The sequence below is a fragment of the Panthera tigris genome, chromosome F2 (genome assembly GCF_018350195.1).
Source record: "Panthera tigris isolate Pti1 chromosome F2, P.tigris_Pti1_mat1.1, whole genome shotgun sequence".
Classification (NCBI taxonomy): Eukaryota; Metazoa; Chordata; class Mammalia; order Carnivora; family Felidae; genus Panthera; species Panthera tigris.
In genome coordinates this window covers 18,854,505-18,876,894 of record NC_056676.1, presented here as the reverse complement: position 1 = coordinate 18,876,894, position 22,390 = coordinate 18,854,505, and the positions used below count along the sequence as shown (strand labels likewise).

At 38.2% G+C, this 22,390-nt stretch overlaps 1 protein-coding gene across 1 annotated transcript in view; it reads right to left on the bottom strand.

Annotated features, from left to right (window-relative positions):
- Positions 1-22,390, bottom strand: part of PREX2 (phosphatidylinositol-3,4,5-trisphosphate dependent Rac exchange factor 2) — a 288,123-nt gene that overhangs the window by 5,232 nt on the left and 260,501 nt on the right. The window contains exons 38-39 of the mRNA XM_042973055.1: positions 9,323-9,425; positions 3,308-3,375 (exon numbers count right to left, since the gene is read on the bottom strand). Of these exons, the coding sequence (XP_042828989.1) occupies positions 3,308-3,375; positions 9,323-9,425 (171 nt within the window). The remainder of the gene's footprint in view (positions 1-3,307; positions 3,376-9,322; positions 9,426-22,390) is intronic.

Here is a 22,390-nt window from a genome sequence, read left to right as displayed (position 1 = left end):
TGCCTAATGAAGGGAAAGGCAGTGGCCTTACTCAGGTAGAACACAAACAGTAAGCTGGGTAGCAAATGTCCTACCCCGTGAGATCTGGGCTGAGCCATCACATTCCATTACCTTGCACTGCACGTTTCCACATAATGGAACTAATGCCACTGTGTAGGCAAGTCTTTGAAACGTCTGCCTTGCAAATTGGCAAAAGGCTACTCCGTGTGATCACCTAATGAAATAATAGCTCTGGATACTGCAGAACTGGGCAGATTCAGCTTCTGTGAGGCTTCTTGGAAGTGACTCAGGGTTATTTGAGTTCAGACACATTTGTAATGGAAATCGTGGGGCTTTGGGAATTTAGAACAGGCAGATAGAGTTGGGAAGTAAAATGTAATAGTTAAGAGTTGGGCTTTTACCTTGCACTGAGGCATTTGTTTTTTTGTCAGCTAAATTGTTAGGTAACAGAAGGCCTTGGTTTGCCCAACACCTTGGGGCCCTTGTCATAGTTTCATTCCACCCATGCACACCAGTGCCCCTGCATGAAAAGGTTTGTTCCTGGCTCCACTTTCTTCTTTTCCTGTTTGGGCTGAGGCAGCCATCTTGGAGCTGGTATTTCCAGCCCAAATCCAAATGTGCTGAGAGTAGAACTTTGAAACTTCAACCTACAGATCATGCCCTTCATCCTTCTACATGGCAAAAGAGACATTTTCAAGGCTACAGTGTCAATAATAATCTGTCCCAAGGCAATTCTCCCTATCTTAAAGATGAGAAAACTGTCTCAGAGAAAATAAGTAATCTGACTAAATAAGGTCATCAAGCAGGAGCTGGGACTCAAAATCATGTTTTTCACATGTAACCACTTCAGTATGCTGCTTCACAATTAAACAAATAAAATAAATCAAGCTATCGTAGCACAATAGTTCCCAGGTTTTGTGATCTAATAGAAAATAAGACCAGTGTACCTTTATATCTGAAAGGTAATATTTGGTTCATGATGAAGATAAGTTGATTAATCTGAAGATCCAATGTATGAAAGTTAGGAGGAAGAACACTGTATTGCCCACAAAGCCATCTCCATTTGGGTGTCCCACTGATCCTTAGTCCCAATGTCACCAACATGAGCTCACCCTCCTTTCCCTACACGTGCTTATTTTTCTCAGTGACTGGAACCATTTGCCCATTGTTGTCCAACCCAAAGATTTGGTGTCATCCTAGAATATTCTTCTTCTAGCAAATTGTTCTTAAATTTGTTGTCTCTGGGACAGGAACCCTGGTTCCCAGCTGGGTGGGATCCCACCCCTCACACATTGCTTCTTATTTTCTACCTTTCCTTCCAGTTATGTTTTCTCATCTCATCTCTTTAACTGAAAGGTCCTTGAGGGATGGTTCTATTTTCATCTCACGTTTCTACCCTCCATGAAGCAGAGCAGGATGCTTTGCATTTCTTAAGTCCTCAATAAATATTTGTAGAGTGAGTGAAAGAATAAATAGGATTAAATTAAAAATTACTTTAGATTTCTCTTTGGGGATTATTATTCTCTTATAAAAATGTCAACTTTACAGCTGGCACATTTTATTGTGTTTCAGTTCAAGAGTTTTAAAACACAACACAATAAAGAAAAAAGTGAGTTCATCAGTTTCTTTTCTTGTATTCCGCTTGCGTATTGGTTTATTGATCAGGATGCTGAAGTCTTATCTTAACCCTTCTGTTTATTAGTGTTTATAAGCTCTAGCTATGAAGACCTTGCTAAACCATTATCTTGTTTTCTTATTGGAATTTTAACACTTCACTGGGTCCGTTATCACAATATACCACATCGGCTCAAGGTGCCAGAGAGAGAATGCCTATGTGAAATGACTCCTTAGGAACAGAGTCTTTCTAACTTAATCAACTATGAAAGATAACATTAACAAGACTTGAGGATTAAATAAGTTAGGAGCCAGCACTAAAAATAAACACAATTAGAACATGAGTGCTCCATCCATTTTCAGGGGGAAAATATGTTTTCCCTTGTGAAAGTACTTCTACTGCCCACAGAGTTTTTTAGGATGAAATATAACTTCATAAATGCTGCTGTCATGATTCTCACTCTGGTAACTGCTTTGTAAATAGAAAACGAAAGTGTCTTGTCTGTGACAGTGCCTGGAGGAGTCTCCTTTTTGTTAAAATGCCAACGTATAAAAACAATCAAATGTAAAAAAGATTATTTAATTTTTCCCCACTTCAAGATAGATGGCTGCTTACCTTATTGTCACCAGGGAAATGAAATTAACATTTCTTTGATGGCTGTCTCCATGTTCATTTATTCTAAAGGTGAATTAGAGTCCTTTCTTTTTTTAAGTTAAAAAAATTTAAATTTTTGACAGAGAGAGAGAGAACATGAGCAGGAAAGGGGCAGAGAGAGAGAAGGAGGGAGGATCGGAAGAGGGCTCTGCACTGAGAGCAGTGAGCTCAATGTGGGGCTTGAACCCATGAACTATGAGATCATGACCTGAGCTGAAGTCAGACGCTCAACCAACTGAGCCACCCAGGTGCCCCTAGAGTCTTTTCTTGTTATGATATGTGAACTGTGAATATTTGATATGATCACAAACAAAAAGCTCATTCATTCATTTGTTCATTCGCACGTTCTTGAAATCAGTTCAGATATTCAGTGTCTACTGTACAGCACTATGATCAGCCAGGAATAAAATCCAAAAAACATATTCTCTGCCTCCAGAGAATCCACATTCAGGTTGGGTGAGGAGACATGGAACAATATATTGTAACACAGAGCTATAAAAGAGCTATAAAAGACCAATACACAAGATGCTAAGGGAGCACAAAGAGGAAGAAAACTCAGCCAGGACTTCAAAGAGAAAAGGGCATTGAGAAAAGGACACAAAGGGTTTTGTGGGTAAGTAGGAGTTTTTCATACAGACACAGATGGGAAAAGCAATCATGCCAGAGGGAACAGCATGTGCAGGCAGAGAAAAATAAATGAAAATGGCATTTTGGTAGTTCGGTACACTTGGGTTACAAATATTAGTAGTACCTGTGTGGACTTTTGTCTTTGAATTCATGATGGAACTTGGAAAACAGAATAATGTCAAGACTTCTACCTGCTACCTCTAAGTTTGCTTCCCTTAAAATTTGATTGAATTCAGAGAACACTTATGACTAGTCACATTTAGCCACAGGGTGTTTACGAGGCCAATTTCCATGATTATATTCAGTACTGTACTAGGCATGTACTGTGGCAGGTGCATTAGATGTAAGTGACACTGCCTTGGAAGTGGCGGTAAGCCCTTTGGGAAAGACCAGACCTGGGGAGTCACTTACCTTGGAGCAGACTGTGGGGTTCTGTCTCTGATTCCCAAATTCTTTGCTGTGTTCTGAACTCTTGCTCCCTGAGAGAAGTAGGGAAAATCATTTTTAGCTCTACATTGTATTAGTAATTATTTAGCATACCATTAACATTTGAGTGTAGAATATTTATTCCAACAATGTATATAATATCAAGAGAGATGAGGTGAAGTAGAAGAGAAAAATTATCATCTGAGCATTTTCAAAACTAATGCTTTAAGTATCAAAATATGCTGACATATTTTTCCAAAGGGTTGATATTTATTTCAATAGCTATCTAAATCATTCAAAATAAACTTAAATCACAGCTTCCTGTTCACTATCTCATCTATGTCTTTATTCCTAGAAGCAAGCAATACTTTAGATGTTGAAAATAAAAAATGAGAAGGCTACAAATATGTGCTGTGTCCTCACTTTCGTGGAACAGAAAATCACAGTTCTATTGCACTCACAAACCTGTTTTATCCTTAGCTGAATAATCAGCTATTTTAAAGTTCATAGTATTTATCAAGAAAATATTTTCTTAAATAGTTCTAAAGCAATTTTGGACAAGGCATGTGCGTGTGGATCTCTGAAATGTAAGAATTCTGCCCCAAACTTTATAGTACAAAGGCAATGCACTTTAACAATGAAAAAGTCTTCACAACTTGTCAAGTTCATGAATGAAGCTATAATCATTGTTCAGTTCCTAATGGGAATTAGTTACTACATAGAACTAAACACCAGGGTTTGGGGCTGAGAACAGATGAAAGAGAGTGGTTTTAAAGAAACTCTAGGGCATCTCAGTGCCTTGGTTAAGTTTCTGACTGGTTTCAGCTCAGGTCACGATCTCACGGTTTGGGAGTTTGAGCCCCGTGTTGAGCTCTGTGTTGATGGTGCAGAACCTGCTTGGGATTCTCTGCCTCTCTCTGCCCCTCCCTGTTTGTGCTCTCTCTCTCGAAATAAATAAATAAACTTAAAAAATAAAATAAAGAAATACAAAACCTCTGAAACTCTCTTTCTTGCTACCAAATTCTGAACTACGGGAAGGGAAGGGAAGAAAGAAAAGGAGAAAAGGAAGAAAGGAAAACAAAAGAATATATCCTCTCAAAATGGACCAAATAAAGGAAAGCAAATAGGGAAAAGGGGTGGGGGTGGCAAAAAGACAGACGGGAAGGAATTGAGGAATTATAATTAAGCAGTTAAAAAATAACTCATTTTGGAGTAGTTTTAGACTTAGAGAAAAGTTGTAAAACCAGAACAGAAAGTTCACATACTTAACTCAGCTATGTAAACTCTCTCTAATGCTCACCCTTCACTTGACCAGAGTATGATGGTCAAAACCAGGGAATCTATGTTCATATAATGCTGTAAGTCTTAATCAAATTTCACCATTTCCCCCTCGTGTCCTGATTCTATTCCAGGATCCAACCCAGGATCCCATACTACATTTTGTTTTCTTGTCCCCTTGGTCCTCTGATCCATGGCATTTCCTTGGATTTGATTTGTCTTTTATGACCTTAATACTTTTGCTAAGTACTGGTCACTATTTTGGAGAATATTTCTGTTTGGGTTTGTCAGCTGTTTCCTCACGATCAGATAGAAGACATGCATTTTGGACAAGAGTGATTTTGTGCCTCCTCAGTGCATGAGACCACTGATGTTGACCATCACCATATCACATGACTTCTCTACATCTTATCGGTGACAGTAACTGTCATCACTCGGTTCAAGCGGTGTCCGCCAGATTTTTCCACTGTAAAGTTACTTCTTTTCTTTTTGTAGTTAATAATTATGTTGTGGAGATTAACCACTTCTCCAAGCACTGTGGCTCTTTTCAATGGAGAATTATATTTGGAACCCAAGATCTGAACACTGGGTTTGCTCACTGCTACCATTGGCATGTAAATGCTTCTAGGTCGTCTGAGTAGACAGAGCTATTTAACTAATGGCAAACATACTCAAACATCTATATTTATTTCTAAATGCGCGTGCGTGCGTGTGTGTGTGTATCCATCAGTTCAAATTGCTACCTCTGATCCCAATCCACACCACAGGATTTGTTCTGGATTATAGCCTTCTCCCTTTCCCTATTTGTAACTTCCTTTTCTGACAGTAAGAAACTTTATTCTCATTACTTACAATATATTTACTTATCTCTTCAAACCTAGTATACACAGAAGCTAGTTTTAGAAATTCTAAATCATATCCCTGTGAGAAATAGATTTACTAGGCTAGGGTATAGTGTTTGTGTATAATTACTTTTGTCTTTAGTCTCATAATATTCCACTGAGTAGTCTGTAGAAAGGCTTTTGCTTTCTTCAAAGGTTGCAAATCACACTGATGTTCATCATGCTGAACACAACTGTTGGTGTATTCCACAGTGAATTCAACTATATAATTCTTCATATACTCAACATGCCAGGTACTTGCACTTTTCCACCCTTGTTTACGTTGTTTCCTCTACCCAAGGACCTCCTCTCTCCTCTTCCCGACCTGTCCACTCCCATTTATCCTCCCAGGCTCAAATCAAATATCATCTTGGCTAATAACTAATCGGTCATTTGCTATATCAGGTATTGTTTTAAGTGCATTGAGTATATCCTCGCAACACTACGAGGCAAGTACTATTAAAATCTTTGTTTTAATAATGAGGAAACTAAGTAACAGAGAGACTTAGAATCTTGTCCCAAATGATACAGACGGTAAACACTGGAGTTGGGATTCAAACTGAGGTTGCTTGGCTCAAGAATCTATGCTTTTAAATCACTATCATGATATCACTTTCTGCATGAAGCCTTTTTCTGGTTATCCCAGTTAGAACTATTGAACACACGCCATTTAGCATTTACTCTCTGCTAGGTACTATTCTGGAAACCTATGCCCACCAAAACAAACTATACTCAGTGTCCCAGCCACTGAGAGGCTCACAGTTTACTCACTTATTTATTTATTCCCTGTCTTATGTCCGAAAACACTGAGGTTGTATACCACTTGTCTATTGGTACCTGTATCATGATGATCTGCCTATGTATGGCCACCATAAGATGGGGGAAGAATCACATCTTCTTCAGCCTTTATTACTGTGCCCAGTATAATGTCCTGATATTGTAGGTAAGGAGACAGAACTCTCTGAAATTCCAGTTTTATTTAAAAAAAATTGAGGCGGTCTTCCACCCAATAATACGTGGAATGTATAATTTGTAGGATAGAAAACTTTGTTTCTAATGTAAATGAAAGCTTCTCCCTCAAACGTTGTATTAATCAGATCTTAGGTTATGTAAAAGTGCTGCCTAGGATTATTATAATCATTATCAAAAAAATTAGAAGGGGCATAGTACCCTTCCCTCTATCTTTCAGCTTTCTTTCTAACTAACCAGAGCATTAAACAAGTCTGTGAAAAATAGATATACAAAGCTGTACATGAAAACCATACAATAAATCATGCTGAAGCGCTTCTCCCTAAAAAAGAAACTAAAGATCTTAGAAAATATTACTCATTAATCTGGCAAACATCTCAACCATTCAGTCTCTGGAGAGTTGAGTCTAAATGTTTGAGAAACAAAAGGAACAGAAAAGTCAGATCTTTGATCCCCATTTGTGTTCTAACTACTTAGATCACAGGTAGGTAAGAGCTGGCTTGCAGACTGGATCCTAGCCACTAATTCCACTGCCTGTAACAGTTGGGACACTGGAGAGAGGATGGGCAGCAGAAGGAATGCTGCAAAAATCCCCCTGTACACCAGTTTAACCCACTTTCTCTAGAGAGAGGGCCCCAGGCTCTCTGATCTTCCATACGGAAGTCAGAAATCAGTTCTTTGTTTCAGATCCACCTGGAGATGCCATATTTGCAGCAGAGAAACCAGTAACAAAGGAGGGTAGCTACCTATTCTAAATATACTTATTAAAAATAGAAGGAAGAAGTGATGAATACTGAAAAACTGCAGTTTAGAAATTTTATAAGAAGCTTCGTAACTTTTCAGTTTCCTTAAGTTACATTTTATAAATATATAATAATACATATAATAATATATGTAAATATAGCATGTATATTGTATTTCAAAAAGGTTTGCACTGGTTAAATAAGTCACTAAGGCTTACATAATATGGTTTTTACTTTCCCCCCTCTAGTTTATAGATGTCCGTTCTCACGTGTAAGAACTTAAAACGTTTTTGATTACTGAAGTCCATATAGTAAGAATGTATATCTAGTGAATTCATCATTACTCCTGTACTAGATTATTCTAAAACAGGCTAATAATCAGTCTCTTAGTCTTGCCATAAACCATAATTTCGAGATGGCCCCTCCAAGTCTTAATTCAAACTTATTCTAACAGTAAGAGAGTGAAACAGAATGCTTAGTGTCTTTCTGTACTTTTGGCATCCCAAACCCAACCCTGAAATGAATAATCACAAGTTTACTTTGGTCTACTTTTTAAAACCAAATTTGTATTATATCCGTCCAAAAAATCCTTCCAAAATCTGATGGCATTTGCATCTGTATTTGCCCTTTTCTAGCTGAACCATACTGTGCCCTGTGCTTCTTGTGGATTTAACCTTTACTTAGCAAATCCCTGTTAGACCTTGTCAGATCTTGGTTTTCAGTCTCCAGCTCCAGGGTTCCCACCTCGAAGCTCCAATGTATATCCATTCATTGTACTTTATTCCTGAATTACAGACCCCAAACCGGTGCTGGTATCACTTATGACTGCTTCCATGGATTTTTTTTTTTTTTTTTTTTTTTTTTTACATTCTGTAGTATATCTTGGGAGCAAACCCACAGAGATTAGTATGTTTGCGTAAGAGTTATACACTAAGTCTTTAGTAAACAAATAAGTTTTAACTACAAAAGCATATCTTAAAAACTAAATCACTTACTATCATTGGGCAGTTCAAACCAAGTCAGCAAGAATAAATATTTGTTAAATCAATTTTTTGTGGTTACCCTGAGAAACTGTGGCAGAATAAAACATAAAATTGGTATTTTCCAACTCTTGTCTTTCTAATAAGTTGTGTCTTTTCTATTATATAAGGCACATTTTCCTAATAATAAATTGGAGGTTAATGCATTTTTGTTACCTTTTAAAAGAATTTTAAGCGTTAGAAACCAAACTATCACATTAAAATACCATCGGGTATTGTATCAAAGGCTCATTCTCTTTATGGGAGTTTATTCCCACCTATAAATACTTCAGTGACCTAACGACATCCCAAAGACTACTCTTCATCCTCTGAAGGAAAATTTGAGATATGTGCTTTTATCTTCAGAATAATGCACCAAATTCTTAGCATGGCTTGGACTTCACTTTGAGAGCTCCAGGAGCAAGAAGGGCCTTCAATTCTTTCCTCTTCTTCCTTGCCCCCACCCTCTTCCTCAATTCTATTTCCAGAGCCTTACTAAATCACCTGCGATGCCCAGAAAATGCCATGTAGCCTTTGCCCTTGCTCCTTACATAAGCCTCAAATCCACTCCTGCCCATTACACTTGGCCAACCCCTTTCCTCCTTCTGGTTATCTCTTACACATCCTTTTTTCCAGGTTGGCTTGGTTTCTTGGAGGATCCTCATATAGATGTCTGTATTGCCTTCGTCCCTAGGAGTGTTTCTTGTTCACACTTACTCTCTGAGCCTGAAAAAGTGTCCCCCACATCCAGGCACTAATCAGACACCTGATAAATGCTGACTAATCCTCATTAAACCTGATAAATCCTGATTAAAAGGAACCTTCAAATCCAGGTGCTGTAGGGGCACCTGGCTGGCTCTGTCGGTTGGGCCTCCGGCTTCAGCTCAGGTCATGATCTCACAGTTTGTGAGTTCAAGCCCCGAGTTGGGCTCGGTGCTGACAGCTTGGAGCCTGAAGCCTGCTTCGGATTCTGTGTCTCACTCTCTCTTTGCTCCTCCTCCTCTCTCTCTCTTTCTCTCTCTCAAAAATAAATACACATTGAAAATGTAAAAAAAAAAAAAAAAAAAAACAGTCCTGTAAAACAATCCCTAAACTGTGTGTGTGACTTACCTGCTTCCGCATCACATCTGTAGCCTGCATGATGTAGCGAGGAGGCAGTCCATGGCTTCTGGCCAGAATGATGGCCTGCTCCAGTGTCACGCTCAGGGTGCACCTGTGTGCAAAGGCAAAAGCAAGTCAAATGCCACCAGTTCCCATTAAGGACTTCAAAACGCTTTGGGTGACTAATGAAGGGCAACAGAATATGCTAGCCCAAAATCTGCCTCCTCAGAGAGTTACTCATTTTTCCTTGGGTATCTTCCATGTATACATAAGGTACACACGTTAATAAACTGTTTGTTTTTCTCTCATTAATATTTTATTATAGGGGTCTCAGGTAAGAACTCAGAAGGATAGAAGGAAAATTATTTTTCTTCCCCTAGACTAATGTCAAAATCAAAACTGCCAGCCAAAATGGAAGCAACTGGACAATGAACCATTGATATTTCTACATAGAACACCTACTTAAAAATAGATTATAGGGGTGCCTGGGTGGCTCTGTCGGTTGAGCATCTAACTTCGGATCGGGTCATGATCTCATGGTTCGTGAGTTTGAGTCCCACATCAGACTCTCTGCTGTCAGGGCAGGGCCCGCTTGGGATCTTCTGTCTCCCTCTCTTTCTGCCCCTCCCCTACTCATGCGAATGCGCTCTCTCTCTCTCTCTCAAAATTAAACATTAAAAAGAAGTAAATAAATAAATAAATGAAAATTAATAAAATAAAAATAAAAATAGATTAGAGAGCTACATGACTGGGGTCCTAAGTATTTAAATTTAACAAACTCATAATGAACTGCATTTATGAGTTTATATACCTAAAGTTAAAAAAATTATAATAAAATCTAATTATCAGACATTATTCCTTACTGATATTCCATGTAACTTAAAAGAAATGACTTCCTAATATTTTTCATTCATGTCTACATATGATAGTTAATAGATTTACACTAATTTATGCCAAAAGGCTTAGAAAAGTAAACAGTGAAATTAATATCCACTAAGATCAGAGTTGATTTTTTTTTTAAGTATGTTTCTTGGACCCAATAGAAGAGATTGTAAAATTTTCAAAAGGAACTTATAATTAGTTAGACAGGAATGTGATGCCCAGAGCAACCGGGAGAAAATTCAGAATCCAGCCCCTGATTTCAGTAATTGCTGTGCCTTTCTCCTTGTCCTTTGTCCTTTGCCTTCCCTTTTAAGGAATTCCTTTTACGTCCTTTCACGTTTTTCTCTTTGGCAGCTCTGAGAACCTACGCATATTTGTTAACATTTTCAGGTGCTGGTCTCTGAATTTTCGTAAAATTCATGAGCAGATTTTCTCTTACTGCACTTTTCAATTCATGGATATTTTGATGGTCTTTTTTCCATTTTTGCATTTACATTCCTGTATTTTGTTGGTTTTTTTTTTTACACGTGTATTTTTCTAGATCTGTTCAGTGTTTCCTTACAAATGAAAGGTCTACTATGCAATCGCTTCTCTGTGAGGAATATCTAACTCACTTATCTTTGGTTAAGAGACTGAACTACAGAAATCCAATACATCTGCTAGATTTTGATACTGATGAATTAATAAAAAGAAGAGTAAGGGGCTTAAAACATTACTGCTGACATTTTAGAAAGAATCTGATGAGTTACCGCCTTATTATACATGATTGGATTCTAAGGAGAAACATGTTAAGTTTCATTGGCTGTTAAATGACCTCTTTACACAGCATTAATAACATATTCAGATGGGCTAAAGTTTTACAATTAGCTTTCGGTAGTATGTTTACAAACATTTAGTGTATGAGTCTGATAATAATATGTAGTTGCAGTTTCATATGCTCTCACATGCTGTAGAACAGCGTACGCCCATGAAAGCCAAGAAGTTTAGTTGACCATTCACGCTTAAAAAAAAAAAATCAATTTTTTACAAAGCATTTAATTGTCAGCTTATTTGACAGGCCATAACCTTTTCCACCTCCTTAAGGTCTCCTCTACTCCAATTTTAAGTCCTTATTGATTCCAACATTTTAATCAATAACACTCATTATACTAGCTGAATGACACTAAAAGAAATCTTTATCTTCTTCTAATCAAACTTAAATATGTCTGTTCTTTTAGATAAAACATGACTTGCCTTCCTCTATTTATAACAAACACTTACTGGTTGTGAAGGATTTTTAACAAGCAGCCTATAATTTTTATCCATTTTCTTAATCTTTTTAAACCGATTTATTTCTCCCTAGTTCAAGTTGTAGTAAACAGTACTACAGCAGCAAATTATCTGCTAGAGACTTCAAAAATCTCCCGATCAACCAATGTGGTCCAGTAATATGCTCTCGGAGAGGGTACCTTCAGGTGTCACCTTTTTAGAATCAATCACACACACATCATCTAACAGAAAAATCTACCTTAAAATGGATACATATATTTTCTTTCACTAGCATATCAAAACCAGATGGCTTTGTCTTTCTAATCTGTCTTTTCATACTAACCACTGTGTATATTCCAATTAGGTCCCGAGATTAATTTGAAATTTTAAAAAAGTGAAACACTTAAAAAGATACAACCAGGTCCCTGTGGGAAGTATTGCCTGTGTTTGACTCACAGTTGATTTGTCCAGTGGGAGCCTACTTTTTCTATCATGGCATCACAGGATTCCATTCTCCTGAATTAAGCATGTGGAAGAAAGCTCAGCAGTAAGCCCACAACTTTGTTGTTAATATACCAAAATTTGCATCCTAGCTTTTTCTCTTCTCTCAGCTATCAGTACCTGAATGTCAAGTGGAAAAATTCAGCATTTGCAAGAAGACTTCTGCTTCTAGCATTCTTGGGAAGATTCTAGATCCAGAAATGGCACATGGTTTTGCAACGGTACATAAAGGTATATACTCAGTCAGGTTTGACAAGAGATCATTTGGTTTTATAGGTACTTTGTTGATTGCCAGTGAGACAGCTTTGCTAACCCTGGACAAGAGAATGAAGACAGCATACCAAAGGCTGGGAAGCCTAAGCAAATTCGTTCAGGGCAAGAGTTCTTATCTGACCCACCAGTTTCCTTTCTAGCACTATAACTGTTTTCATATTAGACAGTTAAATTAAAATTTAAACCTATAGTTCTACTCCATCCTGGAAATCATGGGCCTTCAGTTTTCAGATCTTTCTAGTTGTAGTATCATTTTTAAATTTTAGACAACTCTTCCCTGGGAGTCACAAAAATAAAAAAAAATAAAGATCACAGAGTAGAATTTGTCCTTGATAAAAAGGCAAATATAACATAGACACTGAGGAAAGTTGTTCCATAATTTTAGTAGGAAGACATTCCAATAATAGCTCTGCTTAGGGCATACTCCTGAGAAAATGTACTTGACAGGGCTATAAAATTATGCAGAAATTGTGAATTTCCCCACAGAAAGAAAAGGGAAAGGGTCAATATATCCATGCTTGTAATGAATAAATCTTCTTGACATATTTTGTATTAAGAATAGATCCTACATCACATCAGAGATATAGTAGAGTTTTAATATGATAAATGTAACCTGTAGTTAATGGGTCCAATTTAATTTGAAAGGCACTCTGATTTAACAATGTTATGGGAAGAGTCACAAAGGAGTAACTTTTGTTCATTCATTCACTCAACAAATATTTTTTGAGTGTCTACTTTGTACCCACAAGTACCATTAGGTGCTGGAGGAAGCTGATTTACTAACAAGCTAAAAAAGGTTGAAAGTCAGGGTCCCTTACTTATATGGATCCCTAGCAAATTGTTCACATAGTCACATGCTTTTATAAATTTGCAAAAGCAAAAGGTTGGTTATTTATTTATTTATTTATTTATTTATTTATTTATTTATTTTGAGGGAGAGAGAGTGTGGGTACGCAGAGAGAGACAGAGAGAGGGAGAGAGAGAATCTGAAGAAGGTTCTGCACTGTGAGCAGAGCCAAGAGTGGGGCTCGATCCCATGAACCGTAAGATCATGACCTGAGCTGAAATCAAGAGTTGGATGCTCAACCAACTGAGCCACCCAGATGCCCTGTCTGAAGCAAAATGTTTTAATTGCAAATAGTTAGGACTGCTGACCTAATTATGTCTGTCCCAACTTCCCTTGGGAAGTAGACTTAGGACACACTTAGGCTAGGCTGACTGGAACCTATGTATATGACTTGCAGTCACTTCCGTTTTAGTTAGGCTACTGTAGTCTTCTTGTGTAGAAATGGATCCCAGAGTATTTGTACTGTCCATTGTGCAACTCACTTACCTACTGTTGAAAAGGAGGGGCAAGGCTCAAGGAGGGGCAGGGCTCAATATTGCTCAATGCAATATTCATACCCTGAGGCACCCGGCGCTGTGTGTGGTGTTGGAAAAACCAGGCTAGAAATGTACAGAGCCAGAAGCTAGTCTGTGGAATATTCTTCCAAACGTTATGGTTCATATGCTAAAGAACCTTATAAGGGTTTTCATATTCAACAACAATTTTAAAATGTGTAAGAGATTTAGCAATAATGTTGAAATTAAAAGGTTTTTCTAATCAATATATTTTTAAAAACTTGTTCAGCTATGCTAGAGATAGAACAAAATTATTTTCCTATTCTCTCTGTAGATTATATTACAAAATTATTATAATTTGAAGAGGCAGTCAAAGAGTATGTTACCAAAAACCGTGGAGGGAAGAATTATAGAGGTGGGTCAGGCAATAAAGTAAAAAAAAGGCAGTCTTTTGTTTTTCAGATTTTATAATGCTTGTGGTATTTGCCAGCATTTTAAATCTTGTAAATTTTTTTGCATTCCAAATAAATAAATATTGTTTCACTTCTATTTCATTTTGTAATTTTTCTATTCTTTTTTCTTAAATAGGGCACTTAACTTCAGACCCTAAAATCTTTATCCACTTCAGTGTGCTGGGGATGCAACAGCAAACAGAAAAAAAGTACCATCGTTTTTGATGATTAAACTTCAAGGGGAGGAAAAAAGAAAATAAAGAAGCAAATAGAGGATATCAGGTGGTGATAAGTTATCCAGAAAAGTAAAAATTTTTAAGGGAATAGAAACTGAATAGGGTGAAACAGCAGAGAAAAGTGCTGCTATTGGGAAGACCATTTCAGGGAGAGCAAGTGCAAAGGCCCTGAGGTTAATGCATTTTCTGTCTGCTTAAGAGCAAGTGTGAAGCTTGATGTGCAGGGTCACACAGAGAGGAGGAGATGAAGTTAGAGAAGTAGTCTGGGCCCGCAAGATGCATGGCCTTGAGGATCAGAGTTTAGGAGTAAGTGAGGCCCTTATTTCCTTGGTTGATATGAAAAAAAAATCCAACATTTACATTATATGATGTAAGATAGCAATTTGTGAAGCAAATTACCAAAATAATTTACTAAGCATCTGTCCTTAATATGCTATCAATACTGTACTCAAAAGATCTTCAGTTGCTTTCCAGGCAATATTTGCAAAAGCAAACTCTTCACCTGATGCTTAAGGATTTCTACCAATTGCTCTCCCATTTTCTGCTCCATCTTCCCAGCACTCCAGCTATTCCATCCTGCCCCTCTACCCAGAACTTCTTTCTGCTTGGTCAACATTTGGTACCACTGCACAAAGCTCTCCCCACGTAAGGAATGTTTGTCCACTTTTGGAGTGTCTTTCAAAATATCACAAAACCTTTCTGAATACAGAATAGCAGTTGACAACATGGGCGTCATAACCAGGGGTACTGGATGTCTTTGTAGGTCCCCGGCCAGGTTACTTCAACTCTCTCAGCCTCAATTTTTTAATCTGTGAAATGATAAAAGCTGGCATAGTGGCCTCATAAACTGCCATAAGAATTACCTTAAGTGACACTTAGCCACGCCTGTGGTAATGCTATTTCCACCCCACTTTGCTACTGCACTCACACTGTAAGTCTGTCTACATGAATTCATTATGAGCAACACATCACTTGGAAAATTTGAGGAATGTGAGCTTTCATAAATCCCATTTCCCAAACCCCATTATATTTTAACTACTTACAAAACCTCTTTCTACTTATTTTTAAATGCTGGTCATTGAAATAACCCTGTGGTTAATTTTTAAAAATTTAGAATTTTATTAATTTTATAAAATTATGTTATATCATTATGATAAATTCATGAAGCGAATGACAAACTTCCACCATTATCTCTTTTACAAATTGGGGCTTGGTAGAAATAGACTTCACCCGACTGTAATTTGCACTTGCTCCTATGTTTCTTTGGGATTTTTATTTCATATGTTTGTCCCAACGGATTCTGGACATCAGGTATCAATTTTATGTTGTATGTCAAAATGTAGAGGGAAAGGTCAGAAAAAGCATGTGAAATAGTCTCCCAGTTGCCAGTCCATTTTCTAGATGGTAGGGGCACAACACGATCAGCGTCCAAACCTCTGCCTCAACTAAGTCTCCTGAAGAGACAAAGCTTATTTTCCTAAATGGGCTTAAATGCGATATATTGTTTTTTAACTCTTTATTTTTTTAAGCTTTTACTTATCTTGGGGGGGGGGAGGGGCAGAGAGAGAGTGGGGGAGGGTCAGCGTGGAGCCTGACACGGGGCTCTGTCTCACAAACCGTGAGATCATGACCTGAGCCAAAATCAAGAGTCGGAGGCTTGACCTCCTGAGCCACCCAGGCGCCCCCCAACCATTTATTAAATCATACTGTATTACACTATATTTAGTTCACTTTGTAAGACTTCAAGTCTTGAAACAACTTATGTTAGTCCTTTAAAAAAACCTGTTAATGCTTCTCCTTAAGATGATTTGTGACACTTCTATAATAAATTACATAAAAGATTCTCAAAACCCAAGGATCTTCTACATATTTGGTCATTTACCATGATCCCAGACAAAAATGGCCTCATAAAGGCCATCAGTTTTACTCCCAATTACCTTTTAAAACCTCCCAAGCTTGAATGCTTTATTTAATGTTGATTCAAACTGCACTGAACAAGGAAGCCAATCTCCCAAGGGTTGAAATGCATTAAATTGAACACTTGGGGACAGGCGTCACCCCTTTTGGGCCACAAGGGTTATGCAATGACTCACTGGGAAACTGAAGTGAGAAACCAGAACCATGTGAGGTTTATGGCTTTCAGCTCTGTTTTCCAACAGTGGATTTATTTGCTGACTCTTAGCTCACAGTCAGGAATCTGATCATTATGATGCTCTCTCTTGGGGGTGACCCCAACCTTCCCTATTACTAGTGGAGAAGGGTCATTCAGATTCTGACACAAATAAAATACATGCAACACTAATGTGATGAAGAGCTCTGGATCTGCAGTCACCACAATTTGCCATAAACTACCACGATGTAGACGATGAAGTGAAAAACATTACAACGGGAAATGCAAGGGTCAGTGTGTTTTTATTTCCCCATATTTTTAAAACTGAGGCCAAACATTACTTTGAAAATTTCTATTGTACTCCTCAATAGTGTTACATACTTAATTATAACTGAAAACTACCCCCATACAAAACCCACCAGAGTCACTGGATTTAGAGATTCACATTGTGACTTCAAAAGCTACTTGAACAGTGATTTTAACTATTTTGTGCAAAAGTAATAGAATTGAGGCATTTGGATAACTATGTTATCTTTTTTTGTGCTCATGCAGTATAATTAGCAGAGTAATTTCTTGTTAGAAAAACAGGATGGGGCACCCGGGTGGCTCAGTTGGTTAAACATCCGACTTCATCTCAGGTCATGATCTCATGGTTTGTTAGTTTGAACCCCGCGTTGAGCTCTGTGCTGACAGCCCAGAGCCTGGAACCTGCCTCAGATTCTGTGTCTCCCTCCTTCTCTGCCCCTCCCCTGCTCATGCTCTGTCTCTCTCTCACTCTCTCTCAAAGATAAATAAACATTAAAAAAAAAGAAAGAAAAAAAGAAGAAATAAATATTTAACAATTCTGAAATCAGTGTGTTTTGTCCCAATGTAGAATTCTACATAATAATCAGAGTCTGATTTTGTTCTTTTAGCTTGGGATTTCCAGGTGTATTGCCTCATTTTCACCCTCCTTTATAAATATGATGCTGCCTTTAGTCTTGGAGACAAGAGGGAGAAAATTTCCTTGGCGCAAATGCATCACTCAGAGTCTATCTATAAGGACATCCTAAGGAACCTATCATTTTGATAATATTCTTCACATGAGTTATAGGGCTTTCTTACGGTTATAGGAATGTCTATTTAGAGTATTACAGATTTAGATTTGAAAACGTGAAATAATTTCCCCCTTTTCTATAAATGTCTTCTTTTGTTCTCCTTTAATTAAAAGCCAGGCCCATTATCCTTGTTCAAGGGACTGTCATAAACAAGTTATTAGGACTCTAATCAGCTGTGGTTTTCCGTGATACTTCGCTAAGCTGACTACCTGGGCAGCATTCGAAATTTGCAGAGAAATAATGACTGTTTCAATCCCAAGAGAACAAAGGAGGTGAAATAAGCTGGAGCAGCAGCAGCCACTTCTGCTATTTGCACACCACTCTTTTATACACAGAAGCTTTTTATGACACATGGAAGGTTCTGCGGCTGCCTGATTTGATGCACTCCACGGCATCATCTGAACTTCTGTCCCGGGCGGCCTGAGGCAGATTAGTTGCAACAATCTTTGAACTAAAGATACATTTCTCCTTGTTGGAAAAAATACAAACGATTCTGCTCAGTTTCCGAGTGCTTTTAGCTCTTCTTTGTGCTTTTCTCATGTTCCCATCTTATTCAGCTGTCACAAAACAAGCAGTGGTAGGAAATAGATGAGTTAGAGGTTCTCTCATTGATATCGGCCCTGATAAGAAAGTGGTTTGGAGCCAAAACATAAGAGACTCTTAAAAACTGAGAACAAACTGAGGGTTGATGGGGGGTGGGAGGGAGGGGAAAGTGGATGATGGACATTGAGGAGGGCACCTGTTGGGATGAGCACTGGGTGTTGTATGGAAACCAACTTGACAATAAATTTCATATTAAAAAAAAAAGAAAGCACTTAGAAGAAGTAAGACGTAGAAATGATCTAATTCCTTAAAGTATTATTATGAAATTACATTTTAGTATCTTTAATGTTCCCATTTTCATAAAACCTTCCCAGATGGTGGGTTAATATTAAAATCACCACTTCCCTAGAATGTTTGTCTAGTTATCTGTCATTTGCCCACTGTTTCACCTCCGGGCTGAGAAATGTTACAAGCCCCCAAACCATCAAACTAAACTCATTCACTATAAGGGATGAATGGACTGTGCAGTTCCACATGTTAACATACCTAACTCTAGTACCTTTCATGCTTATTTAATTTCCTATTTCTTACTGTGTCATAAATCTCTCCTCTTTAGGTACGCTGCTAATATCTCTTGCCTATTTTGGTGCAACCTCACTCTGACTCTCCTAGTCTTGCCTCTTCCCACTGTTTTTGCCCCATAGCAAAGGTGATCATTTAAAAATGCAGATCAAAGCGCAAAACATCAAATGGCTTCCCACTTCTTAACGTGCAACACAAAATGTGCACAATACGGTCCCTGGTTTTCCGTCTTCATTCTTCCACTCTACTGTGTACAGTTCTCTGAAATCACTCCCTCTTTTGTTTCTCATGTGCTGCTCCCTCACGTATGGGATCTCATAATGCTTGTTTAAGGTCACACATCATACCTCTTATCATGCTGTATCATACTTGTGTGAAAGGTGTAGGGTTAAAGAACACAGGCATTGCAGGTAAACTTCCTGAGTTGGATCTTGGATTTTGTTAATAACTATGTGAACTTGGGCAAGTTGCTGAAGCTCCTGAAACTCTTTTTCCTCATCTGTAAATTGAGTTCAATGATAAATGCACCTCAGTGTGTTGTTCCCAGGATTACGTGAAATAATTCACATTTAGTACTTAACACAGGGGATAGCATGTAGTATATTCTTAACAAATGTTGGCAATTTTCACTGATATTAATACTGTTACCACTACCACCATCACTAGGCTGGACTGGTGTCTGAACTGACTGTAGCCTTCCTAGACCTTACATACTTCCCAGGACTCAGTAAGCATTCCGTATAGACTTACTGAAAAAACTGACACGAATTCTTAATGTGTGCCAAAGGTCTTATATGTACACTCCTAAAAGATTCGTTTCTTTATATTCTGCATTTGTTCCATGTATTGTATGTGTTGTATGCCATCTATGTGTTTGTTCAGGAAGTAATCACTGATAAAACATATTTGATGAAGTAATAAATGCATTATAAGGACAATAAATACTGGTAAAAATACAATCAGATTTCCTTCCTTGTGGCTTATAAATGGCATATGGCTTTTCTTTCTTCAACAATGGCTTGTACTTCCCGTTCTCTGGGTTCAATCACTGTTCACACCAGGTCTTCTGATTAACAACTCTGGCTGAGTTTTGGTAATATTTGGAAAATATATATCATAATATTCTGATTAATTATTCTTATATTAATTCATTAACTAGTAATTATTCCCTCATCACAATTGTCCAGTTATCATTTGCCAATATTTTCTGGGTTCTGAAGAAAACATTTGAAACCCTAACAAAATCCGTTTTCACTGTCAACATGACATGTTATATATTCTTCCTCTCTATTGCACTTTGAAAGTGATAAACCTATTCCTTGAGACATTTCCTTTAAAAATTCAATCCTCTGACCATCTTTCTCCTATTGTCATTACTAAAGTATACTCATGCTCCATAGTATGGCTGCCTGGCTTCCAATGTGGGTCCCTTGTCAAGATCTCAGATTGTAAGCACTGTGACCCTCTTACCTCTCTGGTTTGGGAGAGCACGGTGTGGGCCACACAACAGTGCTCCGTCCTTCCTTTTTCCCTTCAATGAATGCATGAATAAACAAGTGTCGGCATCTGATTCTTTTCAAGTCCTAAATATCTGTGTCTATTCTAACCCATACTCTTGGTTTTTGAGGCCAGGAAAGAAAACTTCCTGTCCTTGATTTCAAGGGGACTCTGTTCTGCTGCTCTTGAGTGACTTTCTACAAGCTACCAAAGGAGGATTCTAAAAATAAGCTCTAATAGGGCCCAGTGTTTTGTGTATTCTATTTCTCACAGTTCAGAGGAGTTAACTCTTGTAGTTTTCACACCCCTCTTTCATCCTATCATGACTCATTACTGTGATTTTTTTTCCTAGTTTTGTTGACATATAATTGGCATATAACATTCTGCAAGTTGAAGGTGTACAACATGTTCATTTATACATTTATATGTGACAAAATGATTACCACCATAGGGTTAGCTAACACCTGCACTGCCCCACAAAATTACCATTTCTTTTTTTTCCAAAATGTTTATTTCTTTACTTTTGAGAGAGAGAGAGCACACGTGAGCAAGTGCAAGTAGGGGAGGGGCAGAGAGAGAGACAGAGAGGGAGAGAGAGAGAGAGAGAGAGAGAGAGAGAGAGAGAGAGAATCCTAAGCAGGCTCCACGCTGTCAGCACACAGACTGATGTGGGGCTGGAACCCATGAACTGTGAGAACCATCACCTGAGCCGAAATTAAGAGTCGGATGCTTAACCAACTGAGCCACCCAGGTGCCCCACCATTTCTTTTTTTGTGGTGAGAACATTTAAAATCTACTTCACGTCTAACTATAATGTTTGAAATAGTTCTTGCAAGGTCTCCCCTATTTTAGTAGGCATGATCTAGCTATTTAAAATTTTTTTAATGTTTATTTATTTTTGAGAGAGAGAGAATGTTAGTAGGGGAGGGGCAGAAGACACAGTGTGAGCAGGGGAGGGGCAGAGAGGCAGAGACAGACTCTGAAGCAGGCTCCAGGTCCTAAGCTGTCAGCACAGAGTTGGATGCGGGACTCAAACCCACGAACCCCGAGATCATGACCTGAGCTGAAGTCGGACACTTAACCAAATGAGCCGCCCGGGCGCCCGTGATCTAGTTATTTTACTTACTTACTTACTTACTTACTTATTTATTTATTTAGTATTTAATATTTTTTAACATTTTAATTCATTTTTTGAGAGAGAGAGAGAGAGAGAGAGAGAGAATGAGTGGGGAGAGAGACAGAGAGAGAAGGAGACACAGAATCCGAAGCAGGCTCCAGGTTCTGAGCTGTCAGCACAGAGCCGGACGCAAGGCTTGAACCCATGAACTGTCAGATCATGAGCCGAAGTCGGACACTTAACTGACTGAGCCACCCAGGCACCCCCTCAGTGATGTATTTTAAGCAGAAGAGTAACATGAGTAGATTTCTAATCTAGAAAAGATTAATCTGAAAAACGAGACAAAACAAAGGTACTGCCTTGGAAGCGGGTGTGGAAAATAGAGGAATGACAAGACTGGATGGAAAGACCAGGAGCTTTGCTGCAGCAATCCACATGTGGGGAGGGGGTTCGTGGGGGTGGGAAAGGGGATCCAACGAAAGGCAATGCAAATAAGGATGGAACAGAATGGGCGAATTCAGGAAATAGTGCTCAATTTTTGATCTAGTTATTTTAAAACAGATACATTTCATATTTCTAACTCTGCAATGGGAAGGTGGATTCACTATCAGAAACACAGATTAAGATAGAAGAAACTCAGTGTTCACCAATGCCAGGTCTTGCGGTAGATGCTTTCACATACATTGCTCATTGATTCCTTCTGCTATCTTTTTCAGAAAGAAATTATTATTCCCACTTCACCAATAAGTCTCTGAGAGACCAGGTGATGTAATCACGGTCACACAGTAAATAAGTAATAGGATTCAAAACCAGTTTTTTTGGATTCAAAGTCCAGGGCTCTTTCCATGTTACCAAAATCACATCACGTGGATTACTGCATTTAGAAAGTTCCAGCTCCCCACATCCATACTTCAACAATCACGATCTTGGTCTCAACATTTATACTTTAAATGCATTGTGTTGGTAGAGATTAATTTAGCCAGCCCACACTACTTACTATGAATGTAGACCCCATCATACAAAAAGGCATTCACGATTAAAAAGGATCTAGATTTGAAGCACGCTAAGGAAATACATCGATTGTAAAGCAATCAAGTAGCAAAAATAAATTGAAGGGAGATGGCAGTCCTTCTCTACTACAGATTCGTACTTTTCTACATAAAACGCACTGTTCTGTGTAAAGCTGTTCCTTCCCGCG